We start from the raw sequence: 12,500 nt of genomic DNA, 5'->3' as shown, positions 1-12,500 counted from the left end.
CACATGATAACCTTTACGGAATCCTATGTATAATTGCCTAACCATATATTGTCATATAATATTTGGTGAAATGGCGAATTTGTATTCGAAATATGGTCATAGACCAAATATTCCTTCATTGTTTTGAGCGTGCATGTGCGTTTGTGCGCGCGCGTGTGTGTGTGTGTGTGTGTGTGTGCGTGTGTGTGTGCGTGTGGGTGTTTGTGTGTTGTGCACGTAATTTGTGTTGTTGTTTCTTCAGATGGAGATGGAGACGTCTTGCAATGTTCATGGGCAAAAAATACAGAGAAGCCAGAATGCCTAGTCACAGGTGGCTATGAGTTCAACTATGAGATCAGTGATCGTCTGACGGTAACGATTCCATCCACCAGAGCTAGTTTCGCTGGGAACTACTCGTGTCACATCGTCCCTCCTCCAGCCGGTGTGACTGTGAAATCGTGCTCCCTAAGCGTATCAGGTAAACATGCAAAATAAGTATGTTTTTGTTTGTTTTTTGTGTGTAAACCAGTTTTGATATCCAGCTATACTTATTGAAGTCATTGATCATGATTTTGTGAGTGAGCAGAACAAAAGTATAATGAATAAGAAGTAAATGTGTGTGTGTGTGTGTGTGTGTGTGTGTGTGTGTGTGTGTGTGTGTGTGTGTGTGTGTGTGTGTGTGTGTGTGTGTGTGTGTGTGTGTGTGTGCGTGTTTTTTTATGTAGGTGAAGGTCGGTGTCTCGTAGTGTTTTAGCATGCTTAAAAGACGAATGCCATTTAAATTCAGACATTTTGTTTGAGAACTCACACGCACCAGTTTGTTCTAAATTGTCTTGTTCGATCCATATCCGCTGTCATGCTGCAGAAAAACCAACGTCGTATTCAACTACAACACAGACTACTCAACCCCCAGTTTCATCAAATGGCGCAGGTAAGTTGTGTTTGACGTGTTTACGTGAGAGAGAGAGAGAGAGAGAGAGAGAGAGAGAGAGAGAGAGAGAGAGAGAGAGAGAGAGAGAGAGAGAGAGAGAGAGAGAGAGAGAGAGAGAGAGAGAGAGAGAGAGAGAGGGAGAGAGACAGAGGAGAGAGTGAGAGAGAGAGTGAGAGATAGAGAGAAAGAGAGAAAGTGAGAGAGAGAGAGAGAGAGAGAAAGAGAGAGAGAAAGAGAGAGAGAAAGAGAGAGCTATGTGGGGAGAGGGGGGTAACATGTATGTATCTTGGTGCATCGTCATCCTGAACACATGCAAAAGTTAAAATCACATACGTAAAGTGTCGACCTTGCTTTGTGGAAGGAGGTAACTTACACGTGCTACCCGAAGACACAAACAAAGGAAACCCTGCGAACACACTTGTACACTAGGTACAATGTTCATGTTCATCTATACATATGACTAAGTGCCAAAAGGTGCGCACGAAAAGCGGACAAAGGGGCTAAAAAATAAAAGTTGACAAACACGACTGATATTGTGATTTTTGTTAAGACAACAGATGCTGGAACCCAATTACGAAAAGAAAAGATACATTTACCCAAATGATTTTACAAATAACGATAATTTTGTTCGTTATATCATTCAAAACGGCACTGAGTCATAGCATTAAGGTTATCTCGCACGTTTTTAAAGCTAGGGCTTTGAAACTTGGCACACAACCAAAGTATAATGACCTCCAGGTATGGTGCACATCACATTAAACAACATTGAATTTCAAGGTCACAGCGAGGTTAAATTTCCTTTGCAAACTGGAAAATTGTCGTTGTCACGTCTTACATGTTTTAATACTAGATCAGTTAGACTTTACATACTTCACATACTTTCAGCATTTTTATAAAACCTCATTAAAAGTGACCTGCTGGTTAATCTTTGTCAAAGTTCAAGGTCACAGCGGGGTCACATCTGGTCCAAATGTGGAATATTTTCAATTTATTCAGCGCGTTTATAGCACGAGCTTTGAAAATACACACAGTTCTAGTGTATAACGTTCACACACGATTAAAGTCTGGTTGAAAAAGTCAAGGTCACAGCAGGGTCGCGTTGAGGTCAAACATATACATTTTTCAATGAGGTTTTCTCATATGTTTTTGAAGCTAGGGCCTTGAAACTTGGCACACTACGCAAGTTAAATTAAACCTCATCAAATTCCAAGGTCACAGTAAGGTTAAAGATCTTTAAGGATATTTTCTAAAAAAGGTGACCGCCTGGTTAATGTTTGTCAAATTTCAAGGTCACAGCAGTGCCATCTGGCTTAAACTTTGAAAAATTGTCAATTTCTTCAACTAGTTTTATAGTGTTTGAAGTCATTCACACATGATGAAAGTCTGGTTGATAAAATCAAACGTCAAGGTCGCAGCGGGGTCGCATTGAAGTCAGACACATACAATTGTCATTTTCACGAACGCCTTTTAAGCAACACCTTTGAAACTTCACACATTCCAAAGTTTTGATGTTGTTTGGTTATAATCAAAGTGTGGTCAATTTCCATGATTGAGAGCATTCAGAGGGGTCAAGTTGAGGTCACACAAAAAGTGATAATCTTTATAAGACTCACGTTTGCTGCTATTGCTCACTTGACATTGGTGAAAGTGCTTATTTTATAATTGTTGATCTTGATGATTTGACCTTAAATCTTAAAACAGATCAACCAGACTTTGGTTTTATATAAATTGAAGTTCAATACAATTTCCTTTTTTTTTTACCCACGCGAGACCCTGCTATGACCTTCACATTTCTCAAGGATCAACCTTGAATTCTCCATGTTGAACAATCATTAAGCAAAAGCGTTGTTTGAAGTTTGAAGGTTCTAGCTTCAAAAATCTCTGAAAAAATATGTTTCATCCGTTTTCTGAACCACATGTGACCCAGCCGTGACCTTGAAATCTTACAAGGGTCAACAAGACTTTTACCATGCATGGGGGCGATTAAACCCCAAATGTGTGTGAAGTTTCAAGGTTTCAACTTAAAAAACGTCTGAGAAAAATATACATTTTCCTTTTTGGACAATGTGTTGCACGCAAGACAACACGACAAACGCTCGTGTTATCATTCTTTTACTTTAAGGTCGACTTGCGTGCCCGCTCTTTCGCTAATCTCAATTAAAATTCATCTTGGAAGTTCGGTTTTATTACGCTTTTAATTAAGAAGATTAAACTAAGACAACAAATAGTTAGTTTTACCCATTAAACTCGATAAGGTAGTGACATTTTATGTTGAACGCAAGATGGTGTCGCACGCAAGATCTGAAAAGATGTTGACGACATAATTTCAACACTTGATAGCGCATTCGTGGTTCGTGATTTCTTCACAAATTTTGAACACAGAATGTGTCACGTGGTTCCGTAGATGAAGTAGATCTTTGTACATGTAAATTTTGTTTTTAAAAGAAAATAACCGTTAATTACCGAACATTTTGTCGCACGCAAGATATGACGAAATTTTCAAATCGTTTTCAAAAATGCTGTTCAAAAGTTCTGCAGTCTTTGCTGGATTACTTGAAAGACAGCAGTTTGATACACCGTTATCGCTTGACGTGTCGACATCAATTCCAGAGTTTTTGAAAAAGAAATTTAGTAAATATCTGCGATTGAAAAATGTATGCCGTGATGACGACACATCTTGCGTGCGACACCTTAAAATTCGGTTATCGAAAAAAAAAAATTCTCTCGAGATTTAGATTTGACGTTTGGTCTCGTCTGTAAAGCGATGTTTCAGGCATTCAATCAAACTAAATGCAATTCATTTGTGCTTCTTGTTATTTTTCTGTGGCATATTCAAAACACGAGGTATCACGATGTCCTTTTTCAGATGGCCGGTTTTGGCGTTATTTTTGACTTTAAACAAAGATAACTTCAAAACCGTTCAAGTCAGACACACGAAATTATGTCCACTATCTCTTCGCACATTCATCCACACACACACCAATTTTCAGCAGACACACGTTTTTAGAAACATTTTTATTGTAAAACAAAGTCGTCTTCTGTTCTGTGAGCACCTTTTGGCACTTAGTCATATACTAGAATGAATACCCGCTTCGCCGGGTAGCCGGCTTCGCCGGGAAGAAGTACTTAGAGCCGTACGCCGGCTTCGCCGGGTCCGAACAATGGACCCGCCAAGCTCGCCAAGCTTAGGTCCCTCCCAGATTCGTGGAATGGAACAGCAGGAAAATGATTCAGTGGCCATAATGCCATTCCTGACCATATCGAGTCCCATCCTTGTCGACGAATGTAACCGTGTTAATCACCTTTGGAGGCGAACTCTACTCAAACAGGACTGAGCAAGTTAAAGCTTCTCAAAGAAAGGCCAGTACATAAAATTACACAAAAGCCGCCAGACCACATCACAAACAGAACTGAACAATGCACAGGTGTTGCTCACATAGAGAGAGACACACACACACACACACACACACACACAAAAACACAGAGAAGCCGTATCTATAGAGAGATAGATGACAGTGTATTTTTCGCGTGGCTATAAATTGATTCGACCTTTGCACTTTGACAGTGAGGATAATTTACGGGTCCAATTTACGTTCTGGACACTGCGTTGACCTTCTAAAAATAGTAACAGTAACAGAACGCCGGGAATATCCGAAGACGCTCCACTCACACTATATTAGTGCACCATACGAAGGAAGGGAGGTAAACGCTGAAAACCTGGAGAAGATGAGAAGATAAGGAAGAGTTACTTATAATGGTGAAATGAACACAAAAACCAAAATCATTTCAGCGCTGCGCGCTGAGAGCACGTGTTGAAATATCTCATCGATGATATTGTGTCCGGGGTGTAGCTGAATACGGTGTCCAAATTTGAAAAAGATCCACCGAGAACTTTGGCTTTGGTGTGTCGGTATGGGGGCCCGGGTAGCTGAGGTGGAACCAAAATAGCTGAGGTGGAACCAAAATCGGTTCCGCGCTGCGCGCTGAGAGCACGTGTTGAAATATCGACCAGGTTGTGTCGTGTCCCGGGTCTACCTGAATATGCCCACCAAATTTGAAGCAGATCCATCGAGAACTTTGGCCGTGCATGGCGAATACACAAACACACAAATACACAAATACACAGATACACAAACACACACACAGACACAAGTCGTATATATACATATATGGGCGGGGAAATAGCTCAGTCGGTAGCGGCGCTGGCGTTAAAACCAGTTGTCGCTATCGGTATGGATTCGATCCTCACATTTGGCAAGGGATTTATTTCTCAGAGTCAACTTTGTGCAGACTCTCCTCGGTGTTCGAACACCCCCGTGTGCACGCATGCGCACAATAAAGAACTCAAGTGCACAGCAACAGTCTCAGGGCTTGAAAACATGAATACACGCATTCAGGAAAAAAGAAAAAAAAACCGGGTAGCGCCGTATACTGTATGGCAGCTAACTTTCCCCAGAGAGAGAGAGAGAGAGAAAGAGAGAGAAAGAGAGAGAGAGTGAGTGAGAGAGAGAGACAGACAGAGAGAGAGAGGGAGAAAGAGAGAGAGGGAGAAAGAGAGAGAGCGCGCGCGCGAGAGAGAGAGCGAGAGAGAGCGAGAGAGAGAAAGAGAGAGAGAGAGAGTCAGAGAGAGAGAGAGAGAGAAAGAAGCCCGAATTTGCATGAAGGTAACCTCACAGGACTATATGAATCTTATTCTTATCCTCATCTTTATCCTATATCATCATGTTGTATGTTTGTTTATCTTTCAGACACATCACAGCAATCGACAACCTTCCATATTGTAACCATCGTTCTACTTGTACTTATTCTGGTTCTGGTTGTCGGTTTCATTGTCATCTTCTGCAGGAGGAATCAATTCTGTTCGAGGTTTGTACTAGTCTTTGTCTGGTTGCAAACTTTATTAGTGTTTCATGGTAGGATAAACACTGCGAGCGCTCTTTGCCTACAGCTTGATTGCTTTACAGCTTTGTTAAAAACGTTATTTTCCCAAAAGTCGATGTTTCCCCATTGATAATTGACTTAATTTGTCGGCTTTTTTTTAATGATTGCAACCCCAGGAAACATGATGACAAGAAGTACCAAGTGTTAGTGTTGGTTTGCTTTTTGCTTGGAGATTCATTTTGCAGATTTCAAATGTTATTTAATATCAAAGTACACTTCATAGCGCTGAACAACACAAAGTCCAATTGTTATTGCAATTAAGTTACAGCTGTTTTATATCACGTTATCATCCTCCACAGGAAATGATCAAAGGCACGTGTAAACAATATATCCCTCCTGGTGTTAAAATGATTTGATGCCCCTATGTATCTACGCCTAGGCAAGCCTGATGTGTGGTGTTGTATACATTGTTAAAGGGCAGCTGTCGGGTTGCCTGGTCTCAAAAATGCGCGGAGTCGCGTGCAAAAACGCGTTTAAGAGTTTTCCGAGTTGATTCAACTAAAGACTGTTGATTTGGTCCAGCAGAAGACACTTTCATCATTAGTTTGAAACCATTAAAATGCGTGAAACTTTCTGCTAGTTCTCACAATCCGCAAAACAACGAAGCAGTTGGCAGGCCGAAACGACTCAAAATCCGCGACCGACAACTCTGTCAGCACAAGAAAGACGCCGCAGCGTTAGCCTTGCTGTGACGTCACTCGAGGAAGCCGATAAGGCCGCTGTGAAGTTTACAGTACAATGTAGACTACAGCTGGACATCTGTAATGCTGTACGCGTGATTGATTCTTGCACAAAGTAAAGTATTAGGATGGTGGTATCTTCTCAAGACCCACGTTCCCATGTTCTCTTCTTTGATCTGACCGACTGCAACCTTTACAAGTCATTTCTAAAGTGGTTCACATGCTGTTGCTACTCCTCCAGTCCACCCGGTTAAACCATAAAGTTGCTCAACCACAGACCCTCGTGTCCCTTGTCAGCAGACACTGTACACTTATGAAGAAGGTCCGCTTGAGGTGTCACACCAATTACCGTGTACGTGTGAGGTACTGAATTCAAGACAAAAGCCAACTCTGTCGATGGGAAAATCTAGGAAAGAGATGATGATAATACATCTTCAGTTACTCACTCAAGTAGATAGACGAGATAAGATAAAATGAAGAGAGACGGAGACAAAGATGAAACAGTGGATCTAGTGTGGAAAATGGGGGAGGGGGGTTCGGCCGCAAAAAATCAAAGTTGAATTTGTCAAACTGTGTTTGTGATGGTTATCGTGTGTGTGTGTGTGTGTGTGTGTGTGTGTGTGTGTGTGTGTGTGTGTGTGTGTGTGTGTGTGTGTGTGTGTGTGTGTGTGTGTGTGTGTGTGATAACACGTATGTGTGTGTGTGTGTGTGATAACACGTATGTGTGTGTGTGTGTGTGCATATGTGTGATAACACGTGTGTGTGTGTGTGCGTGTGTGTGTGTGAGTGTGTGTGTGTGTGTGTGTGTGTGTGTGTGTGTCTGTGTGTGTCTGTGTGTGAGTGTGTTTGTGTGTGTGTGTTTGTGTTCCTCGACGCGTGACAATATCTGCCAATAAGTTGAACAAAAACAGGGTTCAAGTGGAACAAAAGCAGGAGGGGGACGGAAGACATGTTATGAACTCATGTTTTTTACTGCGAAATTTTGGCCTGGGAGAAGTCACCCCATCCTAAGTTTCTCTTCGCCTACCCGTGAAGTATGCTTGAGGGCTTGACTAGACAACCCGATTGCGCCCATTACACGGCATAAAGAGAGCACCGTTCAACCCGGCCGATTCCGCGGCTGACGTCACGCGTCCAAGGGAAGTAATTTTCGAGCGGGCTGCATTGACTCGGCCAAGAATGCAAACTTTCTTCGATTAAAGACATTGTAGCATGTCTAAAGTCTTCGGACTTGTGTTATCAAGCTGTCAAAATCACCAAGTAACTTTTAAGTATAGTTTCAGTTTCATGATAACTCATTCTAAGGAACAGATTTTGAGAGCCACAACCCGACAGCTGCACTTTAACACAGGAAGGCAGGAACCTTAATTATTTCATTTGTGACACGTACGACTCATCCCATTAACGTAGGTCAAGCAGATCGTTTTACTGAAAATTCAGCTTAACATTGTAATATTCTGTTCTAAGAAAAAAGTGGATTAAACAAAAATAGTACGTGCATTTTTGTTACATTTGACGCATGAAATGTTGCAGTTAGGGAGAAAGTTTTAAATGTAATTGTTATGTGGAAGAACGTGCACTCTAGTACAACCATAGTTTAAGTTTGTATAGTCTACATCAATAATCTGTATTTTGACACGTGTGTATGTCATATAAACGAGATCATTGGGTCACACAACAAACTAGCTCCGACACACACAATAACAGCTATTGTGTTTTCAGCGTAGCAATAGGGTCCGATATTTTGACGAGACAAGTATAATGCCGACGAGTCGAAGACGAGTCGCATTATACTTGTTCGAGTCTAAATATCGGACCCTATTGCTACGCTGAAAACACAATAGCGATTATATAGCTGTTATGACCTTGATTTGTTGTTCCAAACTTACAAAATGACAGTTTTTGCGTCGATGCGTTAATCTCAGGTTTTGATAGCAGACACACTTCTTACGCGCATCATGTTCGCGCAGATATGCACACCACTGCCCGCTTTCTGACTGTGGAAGAAAAACTGACTCCAAGCATAGACCAACAACAAGAGCTATCAAAACCTGAGATCAACGCATCGACGCAAAAACTGTCATTTTGTAAGTTTGCTCTTTTTTCGGTAATTTCTTCGCGCGTGAAGGTTGCAAAACGTGTTTTGGGTCGTTGTTGCTCCATTTTTTGACCAACAGACACGTTCTTATCAAGGGAGGTAAACATGTATGCACACACCGGTTTCGCTTGAGAACAGCTTTCGCATTCAACCTCACTGGAATGTTGTTACCCGGTCAAATTAAAGTGGCTAACTTATTTAAGGGATAAATCCGGACACATTTTATTGAAAATTAATGCAACTGGTGGTGAAATGTAATAGTTTGCATCCCAAAATTCGATTCCTTCGAAACCGTTTCATCGAGTGGTTACGTCCCTTGAATGAGAAGGGAATTTGTCTGCTACTGACTGAACCTGAGATCAACGCAAGCATTGTCATTTTGCCAGTTTAGAACAAGAAAGTAAGGTCAGAAATGCAATATAAACGCTAGTGTGTTTTTAGCGTAGCAATAATGTCCGATATTTAGACTCGAACAATCATAATGCGACTCGTCTTCGACTCGTATGCATTAAACTTGTCTCGTCATGAAGCGATTTTTTCAACCTCCATTAAAATACGTTTTTTAAACAACTTCATGAATGTTAGTACCTGGGGTTGATCATCAATACTTTGAGAGGGGAGGTGGGGTATTTAGTGTGGAGTTACGAGATACGAAAAGCTGAATGCGAAAGCTTGTGTCAGGCAACTGAGCTCAGCCACAGTCACACAGGCACACACAAACGGCTGTTCCGTTTTACTCCCCTGTTTGTACTACATCTTTCGACTTTGGGCATTTTGTGGTATTTAGGGAGAGAAAATAATTGGTTTAGTCCTGTTTCATCGGGAAGTTAGCAGAAAAGGGTATGCTATCGACATTTGTAAAGCTGAAAATCATTCCCGAGAATAATTTCAAGTTGTCAGTGTATGCTGTTGTCGATAGAAATATCGCCGCGTGGTACAGATGGGTAAACCGGAACCATGCGTCTTTGTTATTGACAATATGCTTTTGGATATTGAGAAAAATGGCCGACTTTCGTAGCATTATGCTTTGATGATCGGAAGAGACCATCCAATCACAGCCCCCGAATTCCCCCACGTGTTCATCAGAATAGCTATATAGCCTGATGTTGACCTAACAAGCAATCATCCACAGGCGAGACAAGGCGGAGAAATGTGGATTTCGTCTTGCTTTTTGTTTCTTTCACATACTGTTTATTTCTTTTGTTTCTTTTTAACTACCCACAGTATTCTCAAATGTGAATGTCTATATTCAAATAAACATTTAAAACGTAAGCCAAGGGGAGCACCTTTTGGTTTGTGACAATCTGGATGAGGGATTGCAAAGTCGATTAAAATGGTTTTGAAGTGTGAAGATGTCACTTGCAATGCAGCAGTTAAAAACTCACAGAACGAGCCGTGTAGTATATGTCATTAATATAATCAAATATATATATATATATTTATATATATATATATATATATAGAGAGAGAGAGAGACAGAGAGACAGAGAGAGAGAGAGACAGAGAGAGATATATATATATATAGAGAGAGAGAGAGAGACAGAGAGAGAGAAAGAGGGAGAGGGAGGGAGAGAGAGAGACAGAGTGATAGAGAGACAGAGAGACAGAGAGAGAGAGAGGGGGAGAGAGGGAGATAGGGAGGGAGAGAGAGAGAGAGAGAGCGGGAGAGAGGGAGGGAGGGAGGGAGGGAGGGAGGGAGGGAGGGAGGGAGGGAGGGAGGCAGGCAGAGAGAGAGAGAGAGAGAGGATAGGTTGCAATAGGACATAGGACGACAACGTATTGCGACTAGTTTGATCTCCTCCTTACAGGGGACCACCGAAAGACAAGCGACATGAGAAGGTGCCACTAACAGAACCAGAACAAGGTGAGCATGACTCCCCCGACATGTTGTTACATTGTGCATTGCTCTTTGTTATTTATGTATTTACTTTTGCCTTTCTTTCTTTCCGTTTTACATTTAGCCAGTGTTTGAGTGAATGGTTTTCAAACGGCGGAGAGGACCTTTCCTCATATGTGTGTGTGTGTGTGTGTGTGTGTGTGTGTGTGTGTGTGTGTGTGTGTGTGTGTGTGTGTGTGTGTGTGTGTGTGTGTGTGTGTGTGTGTGTGTGTGTGTGTGTGTTTAAATATAGCTGGCAATAAGAAGCAGAATATCGACAGATGAATATTGTTTTTATGTTGGTTACAGGAAATGCCAGTGTGGCTGAGACAACATGAATATGAAAGCAGATGAAAATCGCTGCACAACAGACCAGTTGCAAACTTACCTCATAGATCTGTTCATTCTTCAGTTTGTCGGTGTCAAAAGTTATACCCCCATTCCACACAACCGTTCTTTGTCCCGTTCTCGTACCAACCAAGGAATGCTGCCACAACAATGGACCGCTATGGTCAGACGCTGCTGAAAGATGCCAAAAAACGGCCGTTTTTTGGCATCTTTCAGCAGCGTCTGACCATAGCGGCAGCCGTCTTTGGTCGGTAAGGGAACGGGACCTAGAACGGATGTGTGGAATGCGGGTATGACAACTCAGTGTGTGAGAGCGCTACCGTTGTGTTACCGTTGTTTAAAGTTCCTTTAACGATCCAAGCGTTCCGTTACATATGGGATGAGGTTCCATTACCGTTCATTCTGATCGGGAGGGGAACGGCTAAAAATTTGAACATGCATCCCAAACTTAGCCGTCCCTACCGACGCGGTTCTGTCCCGATCCCTCCCGTGCCCGCACCGTTCCTTGGTCGGTACGGGAACGGGACCTAGAACGGTTGTGTGGAAAGGGGGTATAAGACTCCACCGCTTGGCTTATGGTAAAGACAGTTGGAAGATCTCTGGATATAATTGAAGATGAGTAGTCTTCCTTTTAGAAAATGTGTTCTCTGCCTTACAGATTACAAATTTGTGCTGTCGGGGCTGAGTAACGGGAGTGGAGGGTAAGGGGGGGGGGGGGGGGGGTAAGCGAGGGGTAAGAGAGACAAAAGAGAAAATTGGACAGGGAAAAGTTACTGCCTGAAGTAATCAATAAAGCCACACAAATTTTTTTTTTAAATTACCACATATGCAGGTTTTCAATTCATATTTTTGCAAAGTATCTGCACAAGGATGTGTGCCTCTGTGAGTATGTTCGTGGCTGCTTTCATGGGGTGCCTGTATCCTCAGGAATTTGAGTATTTCTTGTATCTCTCTTTTTCTGACACCGATGATTTAACGTCATTTTTACAGGACAGTTATATAAGTTGTAGTAGTTTGACCTTATTGTTTTAGGACAAGTAGAGCTCGTTCACCAGTAGCAAAGACTCACTCAGTCCGTCAGTGTGCCTGAGTGTGTGTGATGGGGAGGGGGGGGGGGGGCTTTCCCGTGACCGGCCACCTGCATTGTACGGACAGGTTTGCACTGGCCCAAGGGTGTCCGTTCATGAGAGGGACTGCTGTAACAGCAAAACTAGTGTGAAACATTAGTAATCAATTGATGCACTTGACTATATTCACAACAGGGACCTATCACTCTTCTTTGCATGTTTTTATGCCTACGGATTTTCAAATACTCTGCAACACATATAACCCAAATTCAACATGTGCCCGTACAATACCGCTTCTTTTATGAAAACATTGCTTCGACCATGTCGACCATGTTGATTTTAATCAACCCATTTTCTTGTGTATTGTATGTGGCTGGCTCTAATCAACAGTTGTGACTAGATGATCAGTCTGTGTGTGATTGCTTTCTGGTTGCAGACGTGTGTTATTGTTTCTAAGTTTCATGTTTATGTGTATGTACGTGTCAGTTGGTTGCCGCGTATGCATGCGTGTGAGCCTGTGCGTATGGGCGTTGTTTCATGTGGTTAGTAGTATATATGTCGTGTGTGTGTGTGTGTGTGT

General features: G+C 42.1%; 1 protein-coding gene across 1 annotated transcript in view; it reads left to right on the top strand.

Moving 5' to 3' along the window:
• LOC138974669 (uncharacterized) overlaps nucleotides 1-11,558 on the top strand; it is a 15,787-nt gene extending 4,229 nt beyond the window's left edge. Inside the window, exons 3-7 of the mRNA XM_070347389.1 lie at nucleotides 242-457; nucleotides 845-910; nucleotides 5,659-5,776; nucleotides 10,438-10,595; nucleotides 11,512-11,558. Coding sequence (XP_070203490.1) covers nucleotides 242-457; nucleotides 845-910; nucleotides 5,659-5,776; nucleotides 10,438-10,595; nucleotides 11,512-11,558 — 605 coding nt within the window. The remainder of the gene's footprint in view (nucleotides 1-241; nucleotides 458-844; nucleotides 911-5,658; nucleotides 5,777-10,437; nucleotides 10,596-11,511) is intronic.
• The last annotated feature ends 942 nt before the right edge of the window (nucleotides 11,559-12,500 follow it).

Source organism: Littorina saxatilis, linkage group LG8 (genome assembly GCF_037325665.1).
Source record: "Littorina saxatilis isolate snail1 linkage group LG8, US_GU_Lsax_2.0, whole genome shotgun sequence".
Lineage (NCBI taxonomy): Eukaryota > Metazoa > Mollusca > Gastropoda > Littorinimorpha > Littorinidae > Littorina > Littorina saxatilis.
Note: the sequence above shows the minus strand (reverse complement) of the source record. Positions and strands in the feature narration are given on the sequence as shown.